The sequence below is a fragment of the Pezoporus occidentalis genome, unplaced genomic scaffold (genome assembly GCF_034315485.1).
Source record: "Pezoporus occidentalis ecotype Australia unplaced genomic scaffold, CSIRO_AGI_Poc_V1 ctg9, whole genome shotgun sequence".
In the NCBI taxonomy this organism is placed as follows: domain Eukaryota; kingdom Metazoa; phylum Chordata; class Aves; order Psittaciformes; family Psittacidae; genus Pezoporus; species Pezoporus occidentalis.
Window position 1 is genome coordinate 7,266,211 of NW_026916262.1, and position 24,371 is coordinate 7,290,581.

General features: G+C 37.3%; 1 protein-coding gene across 6 annotated transcripts in view; it reads right to left on the bottom strand.

The window, feature by feature from the left end:
• The window catches only part of CDK14 (cyclin dependent kinase 14), a 321,217-nt gene that overhangs the window by 209,468 nt on the left and 87,378 nt on the right, over window positions 1-24,371 (bottom strand). For all 6 annotated transcript variants that reach the window (XM_062605168.1, XM_062605171.1, XM_062605172.1 and 3 more), the window contains 2 exons: window positions 15,661-15,755; window positions 4,620-4,699 (listed from right to left, as the gene is read on the bottom strand). In XM_062605168.1, the coding sequence (XP_062461152.1) occupies window positions 4,620-4,699; window positions 15,661-15,755 (175 nt within the window). The remainder of the gene's footprint in view (window positions 1-4,619; window positions 4,700-15,660; window positions 15,756-24,371) is intronic.

A 24,371-nucleotide genomic window follows, 5' to 3' on the forward strand; every position in this document is an offset into this window, starting at 1 on the left:
GCCAAAGATGTAGAGACAGTCTCTGACCTGGACACATTTAAATGCAAAACACAAACAGGTACCAATACATATTAATTACAAGATGTAAATACAAAAATTAATAAAAAGAGTGAAATATACTAGAAGTTGCCTTATTGTGAGATTTAAAGTACAAAAATACCTACAAAACATGCCTGGTTTGGATGATGCTTTGAAACACTGTTTAGGCCTATGGGAAATGAAACACTAATCTATAGTAAAACTTGGAATAGTTTTATTACTAATAGTAAATCAAATTAAGCAGAGCAAAGGAGTGGTGGTATTTCCAAGGGTGGAAAATGAAAACCAAGTACAAAAGAGTTTTCACAATTAGGATAGGGAAGAAATAATTTTACTACCCAAGAAAGGAACACAGTAAGCAAGTTAACCTCACAAGCAAGGTAGTGATAAAATCAAGGGATGTTTGTCTACATACATACCGAAAAAGCAAAATCTTTGCCATGCTGGATATAAGGAATAATATTGCTCAGAAATCGAACAAGATAAAGGCAGAATTGTAAATCAAGCTGTTTCCAGAATTAGAATGTACTGCACACTTCAGAATTTAGCCTAGATGAGTATATGATATTACAGGAAATTAGGGGAATGAAACATCTGAGATAAAAGTTAAGGTCATTGAACTTTTCTGCTGGCTGCAGTGGATTTAATAACACTTCAAGCCTTCTGCTGAAGCATCTCTGATAATGAGAATTACAGTAAAAGAATAAACCACAACTACACTAAGACAGAAAACAAATCATTTGCTACTATCCATTCTATAGAGTTTAAATGAGAAAATAGTCTGTAAATGACTTTTGGACTCCATACTGTCTCAGCCAGCACAGTTACAGGCACCTTCAGAATACAACAGTAATATGGTGACTTGCACCACTCATATATATATGATCTGAAAATCATATAGATTTAACCCACTCAGGTATACACATCAAATCACTTTTTCCTCTTTTTTTCCCTTTTTCTTTTTTTTTAATCAGGCTCTTCAAAGGTAAATTAGATTATCCCACACTGAGTTAAATTCAGAGCGAAACAACCTGTGAACTGCATGCCACTAAATGAAAGCACCAGTAAATTGGTACAACTGATTCAGACCAAGTTGAAAGAACATTTAGCACAAGCTACTTGTAAATTTTGTTCAAGAAATTCAATAAACAGCTCAGTAGCACTGACAAATAAGCCGCATTTACCTACTTTGATTCAACCTATGTAACTTCGATAAATAGTAGAAGACACAAACCCACATCTGCTGCAAAATCAGAATTACTTCATAAGCTAAACCTCTCCTGGTCATTAAAATTAACTGTGATTTTCTCTTACTCAGCTTTACTGGGAGATTTATATATATATATGGCTATATATATATATATATATCTATATATCTATCTCCTTTATTTTACTTTTCCATCCATTTTTGTTTTAACCAAGTTAGTGCTTGTTTCCACAGTCACATACTCCACATTTATATCCTGCATTTTCTAATTCTCTTAGTCTATTTTCTTTGTAGCTTGGTTTTCCTTTGAGCTTCATTCTGTGGCTTGTAACAATATGTTTCCCTGTATAGAGACAGCTACAAAATTCCCTCAGCATGACCACTGCTTAAGATTTCTGCCTGTATCTTCCCCCTAATTAACATCACACAGCATCGCTATTAGGAGAACAGTGCATGAATACTGTTTTCTCTCACTGCTTTAACCAAGGAGCTATGAGAAATGTTAAACAATTTACTTACAGCAGTTTTAATTTACAAATAACTAGACTTCTGCATGACTTTGCCTTGCATTGATGGAAAATTAGAAAACAGGGAATAAGTCAAGGTCAAAACCTGCATGATTTCTCCATTATGAAAGACTTTGGAAAGAAACACCCTCCAACAGACCTCTGGATCATGACACCATACATGCACTTTTTTCATTAAGGCAACACGACTCCTCAGATAACTGAAATTAGAAGTTGATCTCATCTTCAGCAGTATTTGTCCTTGTTCTAATTGTACCAGTCTAAATTATAGGGCTGGAGTCCTCAGTCAGCCAACAGCGATCAACAAAAATCTGCTGAACAGAGTGTCCCATTCTTACTGTTTTTCCATATCAAATTTACCAGATAACTACAAGAGATTATACAAGCCCTTTTTTCTTTTCTTTTCTCCCCTCACCCATGCAGCTGAGATCAGCCATGGCTGCATTACAGAACCCAGCCTGTCCAAGATGGATTAGATACTACTATGTGGAAAGCAACAGCTTCCTCAGGTCCTGCTAGTAGGTCCACAGTTGTAACATTACTGTCAGATTATATGGGTCTGGCACATCATCACTGGGATTACCGTCTGAAGCTACATTTGTAGCTTACTTTTCTCACACTAATATTTGTTTCTGACAAAATCAAAACAAACAACAGAAAAGACAAAGCTTAACTAGATACACATTCTTCCCCTTTCCATCTTACACATTATGAATGTCAGTCTTCTACATGATATAAAGCATACAAGACTGTATTTCTACTAATAGCTTCCACAGATCTGAATTACGTTCCATTACCTACGAAACAGGATTACTTTACCAAACAAACCCTACAAACATACAACCCACAACCCGAGTTTGATCTCACCTAACCAAGAGGCTACAAAAATCAAGAAAAAGTCTTCTCATTTAGCCTAATACTCTTTGGATCTAATCCTAGCCTAGATGAGTCCTTAGAAATACAATGGATGCACACAGTTCCACCAAAATCAGTCAGACATCACATGCTTAGGAAAACATATATTAATTAATAACTTTAAGAGCTTTTCTATACAAGAGCTTTATTCTACTAATATTAAAGTACGAGAATTTTAACAGGCTTCAACTACAGTCCTGTAGTCACAGCTACAAGGAAGACTTCCCCAATGACAGTGTGAAAAACATTTTCATGCTAGTGTGCCTTTGTAATCTAAAAATACCAACTGGAAAATCTCTGGTTTTGCTCCTAATGAATACTTATTTATACTGAGTTCACACAATAAACCATTCATGAAGGAAAACACAATATACTGCGTTTGACAGCTGTAATGCTATAGACTTTCATCTAGACCAAGCTCACATTAAAAAACCTTTTAAGTGTCACTAAAAAGGCACAATGAAGCCATATCTACTATTTTCTTATTAAGTCATTACCATATCATCTAAAATCCTGGAGCACAATAAACATATTTGAAACACAGGCTGTTATGCCTTGAACTCAGCATTGCAAACACTGAAAGCTGCGCCAGTAACCCTCTGCACACCTCGTTATCGCAGCACAGCTGCGGGGACAGACAGCTCACAGATAAAATACATACCGTTATGAATAAATGTGTCAGGTCATTCAATAATTGTTACCCAAACAAAGCAGTACAGAAGAACTGCTGAAATTCCTTCATAAATTGGCCACCCACGGTTTTCCCTCCTTTGTGAAAGAGCCCCTTTAAAATGCACAACCTTGGGATGGAAATCCACAGTACTTTAAAGGTTTCAAACTTCAGGGTGTCAATCACATGAAACATGGCTTTTTTTTTTTTCCCCAATGTATCCAAAACAGGCTCATTGTACAGACAGACATACAGCATATAGATGGCTGCAGGAACAGAGGCATGAGTGAGGGACAAAGGAGCTGCAGCTACTGGGACTGCAGCTGCAATGGCCATGAAGCTGCACACCTCCCACACAGGGCCATGCTGTGGACCCTGTGAGAGATGATGTTCTCCCTTCCTCATCCCACCATGGGAATTATGCCGAGATAGTCAGCTCAGTTTTAAAACGTCCCTCAAAAGCCACACCAGTTTCATCTCTTTAGTTCACTACTAACTTCAGCTGAGCCTGTATCAGTGGTGAGATGGTAAATTGTTCATTATGTCTCTACCAAAGCTCATTTTTACTACCTTCTAACAGAGAAGGGCCACACAGGGAAGGCACATCCAGTAATTTCTGCAAAGGAGCTTGACGCAGACAGGCTCAGATAAAGCAGCTGTCACTAGAGACCACAAGAGGTTGACAAGGAAGGATAAAGGAGCAGAGCAGAAAGCATAACAGGCATCTCTGAGTGTGCTAGATAAGTCATTCCCAAGCCACACAAGTTAGAGTCCATCGGGAAGGAAAAAACAAACAGTAGCTAGTCCCAGACTACACACGGCTTCTAAGATGCTTGTATGTTTGCTCCCTGATCTTCTGACTGCCTTCATCAAGAAATGCTTTTCTGCGCTTTATGCTGCAGATATATGAAAAATTACATCTACCTTCATCTCAGGTGCTGCCTGCAGGCAAGAAGCGTGACTTACACAGTTCCCTCATTTTCCAGAGTGACTTCTCACACCCACCTTAAACATGCTCTTAAATACTCATTCGTATAGTAAATTTAACAGGATCCAAAGCAGAGGCAGAGCTGCATTCTTTAACAAGAACTCCCACACCAGAGGTTTTGTTTTTTGAAGCATCAAAGGTTTTTCCTACTGAGAACATAACTATATAATTTGAATTCTCAAGCTATTCACTATAGCATGGCACAGAAATAAGAAACACAGTGTAATTACAAAAAAACCACCCCATGTATAATTATTAAATGTGAGTGCATACCTTCTCTGATAGCAGTAAATGGGGTTCCTTCCTCTTCTTGTAATCTAATCACCTTCAATGCCACCAGTTTTCCATTTACCCTAAAAGGGAAAGAGGGGAGGAGAAGGAGAAATAAGAAAACAAAATTAAAGCAGAAACAGTATCTCTCATAATAGAAGTTGCTTCCCATCATGTACTTATTCAATTTCTTCTTGTCAATGCCAGTGATTCATTTATAGCACAGTAAGAAACACTCATAGCTTCCATAATGTCAACTTTATATTTTCACACTCAGATGCAATCCAAGAAATGATCTCAGTTTTCTGTGAGTCAGTTTCCTTTCTATCAGAGTACTAAAACAAAGCTTTGTTAGTATCACATTGTAAAACATGGTTTTAAATTATCTGTCCTTTATTTGATTGAATTGTTCAAAGAAAAAGGCGTATGATTTTCATCAATCTCCCCACTTGCAGTATATTCATATTTATACTCATTGCTTCCTTCCACTCCATGACACCGATAACTACTGCCCTCAAAAAGCTATGGAAGTATCAGATAGAAATTATTTTTAGGTCATTCTGGCCATTTCCCACTAGCACAGGATTGTTCCTAAGGTATGTTCCTGACTACATGGCCCAGGCTAGTTTTAGATTATAATGACCTCTTTTTTCAGGATTAAAAATATTTAGTGCTCCAAGAGACAAAACTTCACAACAGGTCATTCTAGTTTAAAACCTATTTGGCTGGTTTCATTTGAGTATTCAAAACATTATCACACATGGAATCATATTCAATGTCTTGCAAAACAAAAACAAACAAAAAATCCACTTGGTTCAGTTTATCCAAATTAAATCTCACAAAACTGACTGAAAGATAAAAACTGGCATTGGTTACCCTCTCAAGAACAAACTCATGCTCTGAAAGTTTAACAGATCACTAGGTATGATAAGCAATGGCGAGCAGATTACCAAAAAGGCATAATACAGTTTCCCCCTCTCCCCAATTATTATTAGTAGTAGTAGTAATAGTATTATTATTGTTGTTGTTGCAAGTTCTTTCTGTAAAAGCAAACTCAGCCTTTACAGTCACAAAGCGCTAGGGATCATTGAAGCCTTCACATTCCTGTACCTTGGAGGCAATTCCCTAATGTACTGGGCTGTAGAAGATGCATTCATTTTACTAAGCAAGATGATATAGCCTCCTACAAAGTTTGAATTCGTCTTTCCCTCAGGTTTTTAATTTTTATGGTTAGATTACTTCAGTGACAGGATGGCTACCATCTTGTTTTTTCTGATTATTCCTCTTTTATAATTGCCAGAATTTCATTAGCCCTATACACAGCACTGCATAATGACTCTGAGCAACTTAAGAAATGCTGGTTATCAAAAGATTGTTTACTCATCACCGTCCTACTATTCATAATACTTCAGACTGGCACCAGTTCAAGTCTCAGGCCAGTAGTCACCGTTGAAAGATAATTATCAGTTTAAATTTACTGGATTATCTAGATTTCTCCTTACAACTGCCTCATATATTTTTGTTTAGATTTAAACAGGACTTCTGGCATCAGAAAAAGATAAGCCTTGCCCCAAGTAACTTCATGTATCATACACAGACAGGATAATAAACCATAATAAAAGCAGAGGTAGGAAGAATGATGACAGAAATGCAGTTCATACACCTGTATAGTTTTCAATCCCTCTGTCAATACACCACTCTACCTATCACATACGTATATGTCAGGTACCTGCATAACTTGATTATTTTACAATAGATGAAGTAACTGTGCAGGAGAAATTTAAATAAGAAAAGCAAGACCATTTTGCAGATCAGGAACAGTACTGATGCTGTATTCAGAGAAAGCAATGCAGAATACAACAGAAAAAAGCAGATAAAGGAGATACTAAGGAAAAAGGGATGTGAAGTCTCTTGGCAGAGAAACAGGCAAAAAGCAAGTAGCATTGTGTAGGATATGTTCTTTTTAATCCAAAATTCTACACTCTATTCAATCATTAAAAGTAGTAAATAAACAGCAATACAAACAGCAATAGCATGGAACTCTTCAAAGAATTCACAATTAAACATAGCAGGTAGTCTGTGCTATTTAGTTATCACTGCCACTTCATCATTGGCACCTGTCAGCATCTTGACAGACATCATGGCACCCCTTAATACTATCAAAATGATCAAACTAATCTCAAGTAGTGTTCCTCTGGGATCTTGCTCTCCCCTTTAGTATTATTTATCTCCAATATATCGATCTATAATTTCCAGAATAAAACAGCCTCCTTATTCTCATTTACTACCCAGTAATTAAAAACTTGGGTTTTGTTTTTTTTTTTTTTCCCCAGCTCATTTTCTATAAACAGGAATGTACAGAACTGGAGATGTGAGAAGCTGTGATGTATCGCCTATTAAAAAAAAGAGAGATGTGTATATTCACCTCCTTTAACTATTCTCCCACTGATGCAATCTCAGGATGCAGTTAGATGATGCTGAAGAGATGATCTAAGAGCTACCTTAGGGTATAGCCTTCCTCGTTCTCCTGCCACTGTCATGTATTTGCTCTCATTCTTACTAGTCCTTACATTAAAACTACTTAGAAAGAGTAAAGACTGGCCTTTCCAAAAGAAAGAAATCATATTAAAAAAATAAAAAATTTAACAGCATTCTTTTAATTTAAAAAACAAAAAACATTAAAAAATACATTAGAATAACTAGGTTCAGCAGTGAGCCATGGGAACAAGCCAGCTATGTCTTCAAATTATGTCCTGAATCTTGTGATGACCTGTCAAAATAATACGGCAATTTCCTTAGAAACAACACTGAAAAAGAGAAACCTGGCGAAAATTACCTCTGCAACCTATCAGAACTTGTCTTTGGAGTCTTCAGTCGTGACCAGATAAGCTTAGCAGAATTCTCCCCAGATATTACTACACATTTATCTTTCACAACTTTCAAAGCATGCTCTGTATTTTCATTATTTTCAAATACAAGTAGAAAAACTGATAGCAGACAGTGAAATGGCAATGCTGCTGCCCCTTTTAACATCTAGAATTTATTAAACCATCTCTTGCTCACAGTCCAAAGCAAAAACTTTCACACCTTCTCAAAACAATACACGTAACTGGGTCAAGGATTTCAGTTATCTTAAGTCCATCCTGTCAACTACGTCATTAGTTTCTATTAAAGACAATATTGATTTAAAAAAACATATTTTCTACCTTACAAGCCATCCACCTTCCTAAATTAACTTGCTCTCTCTCTATCACTCTCATCCAGAAACCTTCAGAGAAAAGACAGAAGTCCTGAAGCCTCTCTAATTACTTACTACATAGAGCTACTTTACTCTAGGCAAATCAGCAGCTGATGGACAGTTTTCCAGTTTATGAAAATACAGCAGTTTTATGTTACATAATCTCTTATAATAAAATTCTGATTTTATATGCAATGTGGGCAAAAGAAAAAGAATCCAAATTGGTTTATGTGGCATAGAGTAAAAGTTACAAAAAATATCACAAAAAATATTACAAAAAATACAAATGAGCTGGATATTACACAAAATACTAATATAATGCGTCATTCTGCCTTTTCCGAATCAGCCCATATCAGCATTACCAAATAAATACATTTATAACAATGACCATTTATGAGAAACTAGAGAAAATTAGAAATTATTAAATGTTTAAATGCATCATTAAGAACATGTAATACGATGAATATGAAGTAACTGATGACTTAATTGGCTTCACTGGGGATAACGCTGATGCTGCCACATAGAGAACAAAAGAATACAATAACACTATTTTCCCAAGCTCTTCGGTTATATTTAGATGCAATAAATGTTCTAAATATAACACATTTTTAAAAGTCAATTAACATAAAATCTGCCACTCTGATTTCTATCTGTTTATTTCATGCAGAGTTTTACCACTGGCTGGAGTTGAGGCTGAGTTCCTAACTCCAGAAAATGCTAACCTTGGGAACATTTCTGTAAGGAAAAATCAGTAGATGGTATTGGGATAATGCTCTTATTTGTGATACACAAATTCTTATGACAAAAAGTAACTCTCAATCATTATTCATTTACACAAAAAGCTCAGTGCTTCAAGATTAAACCCTGAGAATAATTACATCTTTCTGTAATTATATTAATGTCAGAAAGACATGTCTAAAACCCTAAGCAGACCATGCTGGCCTAATGAAACCAGGTTCTGCCAGAATTTTCCTTTGAAGAAACCTGATGGAGACAAATCCACTGAAGGTTTAGTCACATCTGACTATTCTACCAATAAGTAACTAATTCCACATTGAGGAAAACACTTTTTTTAATCATTATCATAAAAGATAGTTCGGCATAAACATGGTTTATATTTATCTTACTGAAAAGGACTTACATTTGTAGTCTAAGAAAACAAAACTTACAGTCCTGCTAAAGCCCTATGGTACTCAAGGGACTAACATGGTCCCTCAATTTCCCTTTTTGACTCCCATCGTATTTTACGCTCCATCCTAACCAAAAGTTTCCTTGTTTTAGAAGAAGCCAGTGGATTAAAGATACTTCATAATGCTGACATTTACTTGGGCTAAAAAATGGAAGATCAAAGGGATCATGGAAAGATGAAGGATTTAAATTATTAATAACTAGTGTTGTCACTGGAACTTGGGGATTGTGTTCTTCACAGGACTCAAGGCAGTCTTACACAGACAACATGGCAGTCCTCACTTGAACAGGATCAGGTAAGCAGTACCAAAACATTTGCCTCCAGGTCCCTTTTCCCTGCCTCCCAGATCACATTATTCAGTTCAAACTAAGCTGCTCATCTAAGCATGGGGGCTGCACTTGACCTACACCTGCTGGAGGCAAATCCAGCAGGATTGGGAGTGGCAGCAAGGAGAGCAATTTGCAGCAGCAGTCCTCCAAGTACCTCACATCTCTTTGGGCCCCACTGGTGTTCATACAAAGAACTGATTTTCATATAACAAGAATCCAAAGACAAAGTGATAGCGATATAAGTAAAGTGGCCTCTTACAGCTCTGCACACCAAATGTCACAGGGGATCTTCTGAGAGGTACAATTCCGTGGCTAACTGGAAAATACATGGGTGCATAATGGCATTTACTTGGCAAATTACTTCAGTGTTTGCTCTATTATTCCAATCATGCATATATCTGTCAGTTCCAATAAATTACTATCCAATAACTCTTAGCACTTGTATCCACCATACCTATGCTCTCTCCTAGTTTTTCTACCACATTTTCCTGTGCAATCCTGGGTAAGTAATACAATAGATTCTCTTTCCTCAGTTTCATGCCCTGCTACAGTGGATAATAATGCTAGGCCATCTCTGTAAACTACTTTGAAAACTGAAGCACAGCATATATAGTGTAATGTTCTCTTTATATAAGCAACTACAGAGGAAAAATTTCCTTTCTTTTAAACACAGAAATTCACTCTGTAAGGGATCGATACAGTCAATGCTTCATCTTTAAGTTAGAATCATAGTACTTTAGTACTTACACTACTTTAATAATTTTTTCCACCATTTGGCATGTTAGTTCAACATCTATCATTAGTTTTGCATCTGATTCAATTTGAAGTTACTGGTTTTATTAAAGATTTACAATGCTGGAAATTTTTAAAAAGCATCTATCTACACACTTTTTAAACCCATGTTATGACTTCAAAATATATAGTAAAAAGCACCCTACAAAAATCAGTTAAGCACATCAGTGCCTTTTCATAATCCATGAATATATATTCTTTTTCTAGCCATCTGGTATCCTCAGATGAAAGAGTTTCATTTTGAGATGAACACTTGATTTCATTCAATTTGCAGGAAATAAAATAATAGAACTTCTGGGCTGCAAGTGCACACTGCTGGGTCATGTTGAGCTTCTCATCAACCAACACCCCAGGTCTTCATCTTCAAGGCTGCTCTCAATTCATTCTCTGCCCAGCCTTTATTTGTGCTTAGGACTGCCTAAAGCCATGTGCAGAACCTTGCACTTGGCTTTGTAAAGAAAACATTCAGAAAGTTTAGGTCACTGAGACAACATAAATCAGACCGATTTTCAAATATTCTGTCTAAATAAACTGGCCAACACATGAAGAAAATATTATCTCTGGACTGGAATGTTGCACATGAAACATATCAGAAAGCATGTGAGAACAACACCCCACATGGGCACAGAGTAAAGCTAGGGGGATGACTAAAAAGCAAGAGCATGACAGAAAACAAAACCACTGCAAGTTCTTCAGGCCATCTGAAGCCTATGGTGCTTGCAATAGATTGCACGTAAACCTAAAGATGACAAAAGAGTCATGGAGGTTTTTTGACAATTAAAAGAAATTCTGCAACTTAAAAAAGTCAGAACCGCAATTAGTCCCATCAGTCATCCTCAGTGAAGGTTTCAGCATCATAAATACAAAATCAAAATACTTAAGACATCCGTTTTCTTTTGAGCAGCCATCCTTAAACAGATATATGAAATATGATGGTCAGCTATGTATTCATAACGCATACTGCAATACATCATGCCAACAACAAATACAGGTAGCTCCCGCTGATCACTGAAATATTCCCTGCTGCTCCAAGAATAACGTGCATGGTACCTGCAATCCTAATCATGGTTTCTTTCTAAGATCTCCGCAAACTCCCTACTGATTTTCAGGTAAATAGTAAAAAGTACTGTCTTTGATGGAGATAAATGTAAAATGCTCTGGCTCCCTAAAAAAAACAACAAAAAACAACCCACAACGTTTTATCTTTGGGTTCATGTTGGAATCACCTTGAACACAAAAACTGTGATTTCAAACAGAAAAGGAGAGGTACCTTGACTGAAGGACTGCCTTACCTCTCTAGCCTTTGAGCTCTCATTGATAGCATTAGTTTCTATTGTGCTGTGCTTTGTACTCTACCAACTTATTAATAGTTGAACATGATAGGAACAGAATTTATTAGGACAATAAATTTTATTAGGGATAAATTGAAATTATGTAATTTTATTATAGGCAAATTAGGCAAAAATGTGTTGCTTGAGCTCTCTGTTACAAATCCTACACATTTTTTAATACTTTGAGCACATGCAGCTTATTAAAGATGCCAAAAAAATAAAGGCGCACTAAGAATCACATGGGCAAACAAGAAGTAGATCAAGATCACAGCAGTGCAGAAGCAGTGGAGATACCATTGGCTTGCCTCTCAAAACACAGACACATGCTGTGCAAGCAGCAGTCACAGATCACATCACTTTAACCAAGGTAACCCTTTTTAATTCTTTGCCTTGAAGGGCAATTGAACACAGTGGGAGGAGAGGATGGAAACCATGCCAACTCATAATATTGCCAAAGGCACAGGTTTTTCCCTTAAGTACAATATGCAGAGCTCCCAGTGCAGGGATGTAAGGCCTCCACACTGCTTTGTAAGGGGCTCTGGTTGGCAGCAGCTCTCTTGTGCTGTCACTGGCATCATCTCTGGACTCTAATAACTCACACCAGCATATACGTGCCATGGGTCAAGCTAGATCCTAATGCTGTACATTCAGGTAAATTTATAATCAAGCTCAAGAGGGAAGACAGTCAATGGCAGCAGAAAGATTATGCTGATACACAGACAGATATTGTGCAGCAAATTTGCACAACTGAATGATACAGGAATTCAAAAGGCACCTGTTGCTTTGTACCTACTTTATGGCAAATGCTCAAGGTGTTAAACACAGAGTCAGTGGAACTTGCATCATTTTTGACAGTGTTACCAGTAAATTACTGGGCCTACTTCAAAATTTTACATTATGGAAAAAAAAAGGCAGAAATCACTTCAGTCATCTGCATTTCATGCAGTAAGCAGCCTCTTGGGGTTTTATACAAGAAAGTTAAAAGCGAGAATCTAACCTGAATGAAAGTAGAAAATGAACATGCCAAGATGAGTTTCATTACGCACGCCTGATGGGCAACATGTGAAATCAAATAGATTTGCCTACTGATGCAACTGTCAGCCAAAAACAAATGGCTGCTTGGCTCTTTCTCCAATAAACAAAAAAGCACAGCCTAAGAGAATACTGCTTCATTTTCCTCAGTAACACAGTCCCATTCGCTTTGCTGCTTCCTCACCCCAGGGAATCATTTTTATCTGACTACAAAAAGAGAAATCCATCATCCAGTAAGAGGAATTAGCCCACTTCATTTCACTTTCCTGGGATACTACCACAAATACTCAAATAGAAAAGTAATGGGTTTGATAGGAAAGCAAAGGCTTGGGACCACAGAACTTGCTCCAAGTTGTAAGAAGCCAGGCTTGCCCTGAAAGCAAGTTATTGCACGTGTTACTTTAAATTTTAAGAAAGGAATAGCTGATTTGCTCTCTTTAAGGGCAAGGAATGTATCTTTTAGTCTTTCCAAATAGAAAGGTAAAATCACAAGTTTTTTACTCTGTTATGATGATCAGCAGGGGAAATTTAAAAAGCTGAAATATACTGCAGGAAATGCATTTAAAAACCCAAACCCCACTACTTGCCACATGCAGCTGGAGACAAATACGAAGCACAATAAATAAATAAAGCATCATTCACAACAGCTCAATCATATCTTAAATTCTCCATCTTCAACTACAGTTAAGGACACATCTCAGACACATTTTGGCAAAATGAGAGAGCCAAGCATTAGGGCTGATTGAGAATTAGAGATTCTTAGACATTTTGAACAAAATGCTGTGCAAGTATTTCCAACTTTTCCAAAACCATGTCATATCTGCACTCTGCAGTGTATGATGAGGGCTTAACCCTTCAGCAGCCAAACTGGGCACACACCAAACCAACAGCCCTCTTTTCACTCTTTTTGATCATTTTTCTTCCCATTGAGCTTGTAGCCAGGGGAACACAGTGATGTGTATCACAGTCTCACCTGCATCAGGTGCCAGAAAAAAATTTCTCTACTTTTTCCTGTACCATTTTAGATGAAGCTATGAACACGCAGGGCCAGCCTGCCAGAAAACCAGCAGTAAAATTAGGCTCTCATGCAATGGCCAGAGACAATGTTGGCCCATCCATTCACCACAGTGATGCTCTTTCTTCTTTGTGGATACCACCTAGGCCAGACATTTCTGTTTCTCATGGGAACAGAAAAGGCAACAGGGGTACGTTAACCTTCAGCCAACAACTCCTTATGAAATAGCAGATAGGCCCTGTGGTGTTGCCCTAGTATTTCCCCTGTTCCTAAAGTACAAGCTCCTCCTGATGTGAAGTAATTCAGCTGTTTTTCTGTTTCAAGAAATGGAGGTCTGGATTGGAGGTGCTGAATCTGTATGGGAATTATTCAATTCTCAGCAGGAAAAAAGAAGTAAGCCAAACAGAATTAAGCAGGTGAAGGAATGTTACTATAACACTATGAATAGTCTCTGAATATGCATTGTTATCCACACTCTAGTTACACACACTTTTTCCAAAATACAGTTTAAAGACCTTGGAAAAGATGTTATGAAGCAGCAGAATAAAGTTACATATAATTGTTGTAATTCACACTAGCTATCTAGAGTTTGCTATTTATAATGGAAAATGCAGACAGCCAAGTAATTTCAGTTTATTATTCAACTACCATTAAAATCATTGAGGTATTTCTTACAGATCTGTAGTCAGTTCTATTAAAACAAATGAGCATTTCTAACCGATGTATATTTCATTTCATGTTTATACAGATATATGTTCATACAGATCATACAGATCATATACAATAGATCGCCACTGAATTAAATAGTTTCAGGGAAGCACTTTGCTTTGTTTTTTAACCTTCAGTCTGTTTCACTCATTGATGGGACATCCAGCAACCCTGTTGCCCTACTTCAATCTTACTGAAAGCCAAGGCATATGGGATAACTATCACCAGATAGGGGCTGTGATTTTACTGAAGGGTTTTAGCAATAAGGTGCAAGTTGAAATCCATACTGTTTTTTATTACCTAGACCCTAATAAAACAGTACAGCGTAACTGTTTGGTTTGGATTTGTTTTTTTTGAGAAAGCTGACAATGAAAGACAATACATGCTTTGGCATGGCACAAGTGTAAATACTTCTACATTTAGAACATGGCTTTATTCATATCATCTGTCACTATGCTCACTACTGAGAGATGAGGACACCCCTCGATATGATTTATTACAAATATTCAGTGAAAAAAAAATATTTCAGAACTTGCTAACTTAGTAACCCTGGAAAATGCTAACACAGATTTCCTTGTTTCAGTAGTTATTATGTCATGGCTGTCATTATGCGCTTTCTGCTGAGAATGGTAGAGTTGCCTCACCTATCATTCATTAGACAAAGTTTTCAAATAAAGATATTGTCCCCACTCTCAGAACTGCTTTATTATTATTGAAAATTTGATTAAATATATGAAGTTGCACAGAACACTCTGCTTGACAAAAGATAGAACTCTCAGCTGAAACACTAGCTCAAGAAGTGTGTTTTAAATGTGTTTACTGAATTATTTTATACAACATAGAAGCACTTAGGGCACCGTGGATAAAAAAGTTACCACAAATAACATCAAAGAAGTGGCTGAAAAATATTTTATATGTATGCACATTACATATATACTTAGTTGGAGTAGTTGCACCAATTGTAAATAAACTCTTGTAAACAAACTAAATTTGTCCAAAATTCCATTAATTCCCTTCATGTTATTTTAGTCAAGCTATTTTACCACAAACAAAATATTAACAACTTATTGCATAAATTCAGAATTACTCTCAGAACATCAGAAAAATCTTTTACCCCTAAAAATTAGTTTGGTGTGGATATTGAGAAAATAGTACAACATTAAAGCACAAACAAAATATCAGATTAACAAAATGGGATCTCATCTTGTTCAGATGTGAAGGTAATATGTTACCTATGCAATATAGCCTCAGCCTCTTTCACTACAGCACATGGCAATCAGTAGCACTTTGCATTAATTCATGGGGATCTATATAGAATGCAGTAAAATCAGTTAATCCTTTCTGCTTATTTTCATTTACACAGTAAATTACATGAAAAAAAATCCACCAAAAAAACAAACCACCACTTACTTGCTTTTCCCTTTGTACACTGTAGCATAGGAACCCTCCCCTAGTTTTTCCAGTTTTTCATATGAGTCTGCTTTTCCAAACTTGGGGCTTGTGGGCTACACAAAACAAAACAAAAAGAAGAGATGACCTTTCAGTATGTATTGCACCCACAACATTAACTGCTTTGATTCAGCCTTTAGATACCAAATGTCATTATCAAAACTCACAGACCTGCACGCTTTCAGCAGCCAACAATTAAAAAAAAAAGCACGGAATTAATGAAACGAAATAATAGGCTACCCAAATAAAACTTCATTCAACATCCCAGATGCTTGTTTGCCAATACCAACCATAGCCTGACATCACCAGAATTATCAAAAGGATTATGTCCTTAATCAAAGAAATTTCTGGTTTATTTTTCACGTACATCACTTCATACAGGTGAAAAAGATCATTAACAACTAAGCCATTTTATCTTCATTAAGAGATTAAAGCAACAGTCTTAATCTGCCCTAAAAAATCAGATTAAAAGAGCTGTTTGAATTTCTAAATTTTTTTTTAAGGCTCCCCAAAACATTGCTCCAGGTAGTCAATGTCCCAGTGTACCAATCATTGTTAAAAGAATGGTCAAAATACTAAAGGAAAGCACCTTTTATTAGAGTATCTTGATTACAAATTATGTTCACAGTCCTCAGACTGTGTATATAATCACACCATACTTTTAATGGCATGTATATCGAGCATAATTGAATAAAGTCCTATAGATTTAACATCCTCCTTAGGTAGGAGTCTAAAACCAAATGAAGCTAAGCAATGTTTTTTGCTCAAAGGGCTAGATAGTTCAGCTGGCTTTAGCAACAGACTGGTATTTGCCCGTTTTACAAAGGCCTAACAGAGGACACCACAACTCTGCAAAAACAGAAATTCACCTGACGTGAAAACTTGCCAACTAAGTTGTTAGAAAATGTTTGGGTTTTTTGAAGTGCACCCCTTTTTCCCAAATTTCCCCATTTTCCAGCTGTCTGGAAGGAAAGGGCTTTTTATTTTTTTCCCCCAGGACCAGAAGGACTGACCTACACCTGCCCTCAGCATTACCTACATATAATTTAGACTCCAGTGCTCAGATGCCCTATACCTAAAGGAACAAAAAGAGTATAGAGTAGAAACTTGGGAAGGTCAGCACTGATGCTGAAATCACATACAGGGACTGATTTGTTATAACACAGCAAAGCAGACAAGCAAATCCAGCATCTTTAGGGTTCAATTCAACAAAGAGACTCTAAGCCATGTGCAGCTGCACACAGTCTACACTCACATTCAGGATCTTATGTCCAATTTAGAAAGAGTGCTCAACTTCAAGTTTTTTGAAAGGAAACAAACATTACAGTACAGGACACATTTGTGTGTAAATACCTTTGAAACCATGTTTGAAAGTTTTAAATCAAAGGAGACTAAAAACTGTACTTCTATTTAAGCAGACAAGAGCATCTCAGGTAAAATTATTTGGTATCTCACGCCTCTCCACTATAACCATTTATAATCACACATCTACACTATAATCATCGCACCTCTCTAATTAACCATTATTAGAATATGCAAAAATTCTCTTTACTCAATGATTCTACATTCATCCTAAGCCAAAATTCTGGAACTTTGATGTATATACACCTAGTTTTGAGACTAACATCCGCGCTTCCCATCGAACGGTATCAGGATATACACATGTATGCTTGTAAAACTGACCCCTTTCATCGCCCTCCAATACACTGAACAACTTATTATTTTGCTATGCAGTTTCTAAATATTACTAGATTGATGAAAATTTGTTGTATGGGAACTCCCAGATCTTTTTCCTGTTACATTATTTGGAGGTTTATTTATAAGGCAGTAATATTCTTGGTTCCCAATCTGTGCTCAGAAATGAATTCTGCCTGGTTAGAAATTTTTTTTTTTAATTAAATCATTTTTTTTTTTTAAATATGTCACTAATAGAAGTGAGTAAAATACTGATTCAAGTAGCCTTCGCATGTAAGTATCCAATTACAGACTAATGCAACATTTCAAAACTATAGAAAAGTGTCTCCCATGTAACAAAAAGGGAAAGCAAAGTATTTCCTAAATTGCAGGCTGCAGCAAACACACAGCGAGTAGCTTTGTTTGGAATGGAAATGCTAGTTAACAGTGAATAGTTCACTGTCGGTTTTCTCAAAGCAAGACAGAAAAAGGACAAGGTTTATACACGTGTTTCACATCCACCCTTGTTTTCACACCGAGATTTATTTCATACTGCTAGAAACCGTAGTGTAAAGGTCACAACAACTTGTAACCTGGAAAGAGGACGGTATCAGCTGTGTGATTTTACTGCATATGGGACAGGCAGTGGCTAAGGGGTTGGGGTTCTGCTTGTCTTTTGGTTGCTTCTGGTCTGCTCTTGTCCAGCATGAGCAGGCACTGGATGAGCGGTTCGGGCTGCTTTGGGGAGGGTGGCAAGTCAGCCTTGATGCTGCGGGGCTGAGCCCTGGGGCACTGCGTGGGGCTGCTCCACAGTGCAGCTCAGCTCTTTTCCAGCTGGATCACTAGACGGGATTGCACATGTTCTCACAATATTAGATCTCCCTTTGTGAAAATGGACATTATTTTTCCTTGCACTTGTAATCGTAAAAGGCTTACAGTTTTTGAAGGTATCTGGTGTAGAAAAGCACTTCAGAGGCAGCAGAAAACTAATTTGCATGGTATTTCTTAATGAAATACCAAGCCAGATCTCACTCGGCACATGAAACGACTTTAGAAAATGAAGGAACAAAATTACCATTTTCCCAACGTTTTCTCATTTTATTTTTAAGTGAAGCCTCACACATTGACTCAAACTTACAATTACAAATTGCATATAAAGGTAAGAAATTCAGACACTTCTCACCTTTCCTTTTATTTCTGTATTAAAAGGAAGTAAAGTCTGACAGAGATAAAGAAAAAATACAAAACTTCCCCAAAATTCAGCCTTAGACTTAAAGGGACCTAACTAATGGGCTATGGAAGAAATTTAAATAATCTGAAGTTCTGTGCAACTGTTGAAAATTATAACCATTTCAGCCAGGAACCCCAAGTCCCTTTCCACACAGCTGCTCCTCAGCCAGGCAGTTCCCAGCCTGTGCTGCACTCTTGGTTTGTGCTCCAAGCGCATGACCTTGTCCTTGTTGAACATAAGGTTTTTGTTAGCCCACTCTTCCAGCCTTTCCAGGTCACCCTACAGCATAGATCTCCTCTTCAAGGTGCCCACTTCCTCACTCAGATTAGAATTGTTGGAAAGCTTGGTCATGGAAGAATGTTATCCCCAAGAGGACACTGGCAACTGGAATGCAGAATGGTGCACCTCTTTCCCTTCAGGAAACCCACTGGGACTTTTACTTGTTTGCCTTTATGTCTTTTTCCTCCCAGATAGTTTCCATTAAGGTAGTTTTCTTATTATTAGACTACATTTTTCTCAGTGCAAGATTAGTCTAAGAGCACCACTGCGCACTAGGAGTGAGCATCTTTAGCAGCAGATCTTAGAGTAATCAAGATTAGATATTTTTTTCCCTCCAGTTAAGGAAATACAGATAGGATAGAAAGAGTATGCCAAATTCTTGAACACAGAAATAGCAGAAGCTAGTATTTCAAAGTGACGCGAGAGTATTAAAAATAACAGAGAGAAAAAGAAATGAGAGGAAACTGACTTTTCTGACCAGGTCATTTCAAATAGCCACTTCACTGATACAGCCTGTAGGAGGGATAATAGATTTAATCAAAGATCTTGCAATATGAGTCCTAGCACTACACTGCCATGTGAATACCTCCATTAGAAATTTTCAAAATCCATGTAGTAAAGAAAGCTTTAATGGAAAATTACACTGCAAATCACCTGACTATTCTTATAGAAGTTGTGTGGGTTCTGTTCTCATGCATTTTTCATAACTGCAAAACAGCTTGTGAATGTCACACTTAACTGTCACACTCCCGAGTCGAAATTTTAAATAGACCTTTCAAGAAAAACCAAACCCAAAAGCACAAAACTGCAGAGTATTAAACTTTGACATAAAACCATCCTCAAGGGAAAAATATAATGCTCACAGTACCGCTGTAATTTATTGAAAGTCAAATCTAAAGATCTGTTCTATGCCTCAAAAGAAATAAAACATTGCTAGAAAAACTTCAAAGTAAAAGGTAGGCCAAGAGGCTTAACTGAGATTAAATCACAAGAACAGAAGACTTTTTTTTTTCCCTTTTATATTTTGTTTTCTTTGACACAATGGTAGAGCTGTTTTCACAAAACCATATGCAAGTTTCACACTGATTTCAGGTTGCATTCAACCTACAGTAACAGACCAATTTGATCACACTTTTTTTTTTTAAACCTTGCAAGTTGGATTGTTTTCCAGTGATCAAGGGATACAAAGATGTTAGAGAATCCAAACTGAGCCTTAATCTCAGGTCTCTCACTATCTGATCCATCCTATTGCTTGCATCTTTCTAACCTTTTAATATGCAGCCATAAATTAAGACCAATCTGAGCAGAAGTGACCACAGATGACTCTGTGGAAGGGCTGGATGCAGTTTTTAAAGCCCTTTACTTGTTCTCCAGGCTACTAAAGCACAGAAGCTGGACCAACCTCCACATTTTATCTGCCTCATCATCTAAAGTGTATCCCTCACGTTAACAATTATGAAAGCTTCCCTTGTGCCAGAAAAGGAAGACCCACTCTTTACATTGAACTCTGAAATTATCTTACCTCAATAGAAAGTATCAAACAGGAAGTATGCAGTTACTCTAGTAATTAATAGGTTCCTAAAACTGGAGACAGTTGGGTAACCTGAAGAGGAAGACAAGCAAGAACAGCACACCAAGCGTTTAGGCAGACACTAACAATGCCTAACTTTTAGACAAATCTCTGACTTCAGCGTCTGCTTTAAAGTTAGATTTCTTATACAACTGATTTACAGTGTGTTAATAGGATCAGTTCTTGCTTTTTGCTTGCACATTTTTGGAGGAAAGTTGAATAGAACAGGACTGAATATTAATATAAGTTACAGAAACAGAAGAGAAGCTGCTCTCCCAGACAGAGGGCAGAATCCATACAATAAAGCATTGCTTATCCAATGTTTTTTATCTGAATGTTTTTTTAGTGTTTTGATGCATTTAGTTTTTAAAAAGTAACTGAAAGGTAGTACTTATACCTTAGCATGGCATTTTAATTCTGACATGAATCTTAAGCCATTAAAAGAGAACAAACTGATGCCTATCACTGTGTAATTAAATCTTGAACAGTGTCCTGGTTTCGGCTGGGATAGAGTTAATTTCCTTCCTAGTAGCTGGTACAGTGCTGTGTTTTGAATTTAGTATGGGAATAAAGTTGTTAACAAGCTAATGTTTTAGTTGTTGCTAAGGTCTTTTCAGTTTCCCATGCTCTGCCAGTGAAGAACAAGAAGCTAGGAGGCAGCACAGTCAGGAGGGGGTATTCCATACCACCGCACATTATGCCCAGTATACAAACTGTGGGGAGTTGGCTGGCAGGAGCTGATTACTGCTCAGGGATGAGCTGGGCATTGGTCAGCAGGTGATGAGCAATTGTATTGGGCACCACTTGGGTTTTTTTCCTTTCTATTTGTTTTATTCCTCCCACTCTCTCTGTGTCTCCTTATTACTATAATTGTTGTTAATATTACTATTATTATATTTTACTTTGTTTCAATTATTAAACTGTTCTTATCTCAACCCACATGTTTTTAACCTTTTTTTCCCCAGCTCTCCTCCCCTTCCCACCTCTGGGGGGGGTTAAGGGGAGTGAGCAAGTGGCTGTGTGGAACTTAGTTGTCAGCAGGAGTTAAACCATGACAACCAGATCGCTAGCTCATAAAACTTGCAAATTCTATTTACGTATAATGCAAAAGTACTATTCTATAGTGTAGAAAATGTGTATAGTGAATGTAATAAAACTTCACCTGGCATTGGAGAAAAATATATAATAATAATAATGACACGCCTAAAGAGTGTGGATCTCAAAATAAACTTTCAGAGAATTAGAGTCAAACTGTTTTTCAAAGCCAGTGTTATTTTGGAAAGACTGCCATAAATTTAGTTTTGAATTCTGCATTTTTTATTGTGTCCAGCTAAGGAAAGAAAAAAAGCAAATTTCGCCCCTTGGTAGGTAAAAGACTCAGCAAAAGATTTTTGGGATAGATACAGACAGATAGAGAAGTACGTGCAACTATAGCTACATGTACAGAATATATATACATATATCTGTTGTGTTGGTCTGGATCAGAGCAAAGGTTTACCAAGCCAAGTTCCCCTCTTCTAACAGTGGCTGATAGGTGGTAGGCGAACACCTACTTCACTACCTCCAAGGTGAGTATTACCCATTATTCTGATGTGAGAAACGGGTTAAGTTTGTTGTGCTGGAAATCTCATTCCATAACAACATCCAATTTCAATCAGCTTAAGTAATTTGGAAATCTTACCCCTAGATGTTTTCTTACGTTAAAGAGGGGAAGAAAACGCAATGCAATGTAGCTGGCTTACATAATGAGTATGTAAATGTCAGGTGGAAAGACTCAGGTGGAAGTGTAAAACTTAACATGTTATTTTTTTGTTCTTATAAACAAACTTTTGTCTGTATGCTATTGCACTAATTAACTGCACAGGATTTCTACCAGGTTGAAATGATGTGTGACATTAACTGCAGAAAATTACTCTATGTTCAAGAGCAAATGATTTATCCAAGTGACAACCTGTGGGCAGGAACATGGAGCTCCCGCTTCCTCAGCCTCTGTGTCTGTGTGTGTGTGTGTGCGCGCGTGTGCATGTAATCTTCTCATCACAAGGTGCAGCACGTTTCAAAGTCACAGAAAACACAAAATGGGTAACGTGCTACCTGCAGAGTATTATGTGGTGATCTTCCCCAAACAGTGAAACTGATGCATGCCAAGACTGCTTCTGAAACTAATCAACACAGAAGCTGATGGCACAGGGAACTATAAACAAGGTCTTTCAGCTCACTTCTTGAAAAATGTTATTTCTGAGACAAATAAAGGACTTTCACCTGAGCTAAAGCAGTGATACAGAGACTGCAAGACTCAGCCATGTACCTTCTGTAAGACATCACTTCTGCACCTGATGGCTACAGAGGAGTTTACATGATGAAAGGGAGGAGACTAAACAGAAGCCTATCTCTAATTCAGTCCCTCCACTAATCAAGCATAGAAAGTGCAGATTGAAGGTAGCATACATCTTTCAGAGTATCTTCAAATAAAGCTTACAGAAAGCAAAGCTAAAACTGAAACACGACTACACAACTATAGCCAGTAGAAGCCAGAGGCCATAGCATGCTCAAGAGCATTTACAGAAACTGAAATGCCCGTTGAGGCTGGTATAATCTATTCAGCAGAAGAACTTCCAGAGAATCAAGTATTAACTTAATTAGGAAGAATACGTAGCAGTCCTCTGCAATGGAAGAAAAAAAAGTAATGATCAGAAGAAGTAGCAAGGACATCTGCTATACATCAGGACTAGAAAAAAAATTAAACTCAAAACCCTTCATCAGTTTAAGTGCAATTTAAAACCAGAGAATGACAAATTCCTGCAACTAACCACACAGACCTATGCTGAAAGAAATGTGCATCATTACAGCCCCTGCCTGGGGCAGCTTATTCAGGCTCTGGAGGAAGGGGAGTGGCTTGATCATAAGCCTTGATCATAAGCCTCTGCCTTGGACATAAGAACTTAAGTCTGCTGGGCAGGACCAGGTGTGACCTGCACTCATCAGAGGGCTAAAATCACCTTTTGATGTGAATTTCTACTCTTCCACCTTCCTTGTCATGAATGCTAACATTATTCCACAAGTTATTCCTTGCCAGGTGCTCTTGGGATCACTCCTTGCGAGGAAGAGTCAAAAATTACTAACAATGCCTCAAAGCAGAAGGAAGAACTGACTTCACTGAACAGAGCTATAAAAATCAGGGAGAATTAAAGGAAGTCGAGATATAAGAATTGTATTTCAGGAAATTCCTATGCACCTACTTTAATACAAGATGTCCTCAGCAAGTCTGTGTGAGTCACCATAACAGAAGATTAACAAAAGTGTATGTTTAGCTAGGGCTCTAACCACCTGCATACTAGGAGACGAAGCATTAACATCATTTACATTAAAAAAATACTGGGGTCATATGAGATTGAATGGATGAAGCAGAGTATCAGTCTGCTGGAAAAGTACAAGATGCCAATAACACAGTTTCAAAAAGTCTACTTCAAAATTCTGGAAACAAAGCAACTAAAATTCTTTGAGTCTTAATAGAAAATAAGTTAATAAAGCATTAACAGAAATAATAACTTCTAAGAGGAACAAGAACATCAGAGATGGGAAGTGAATTAATACAAAAACACTTCAGGGAAGACTTACAAAAAAAAGCCATCTAAATTGAGTGGTGGTGGTGCCAAACAATACTCAGACATCATGCACAGCGCGAATCACCCCATCCATCCCTTAATGACTGTAAAAGTTTTATGGCAAGAACTGCTTGTTACGGACTCATCTGGAACACACCAGAGACATCTTTGGCAGCAGCTATATAATGCCAGGTGATGACGAAAAAGCAGATTTGTTTTTGCTACAGATGGTTACATTTTAAAATGTAACCTTTTCTAAAAAGGAAGGTCCCCTGGAGGCTTGACATCTTACCGGTAAAATCACATGGGTTAA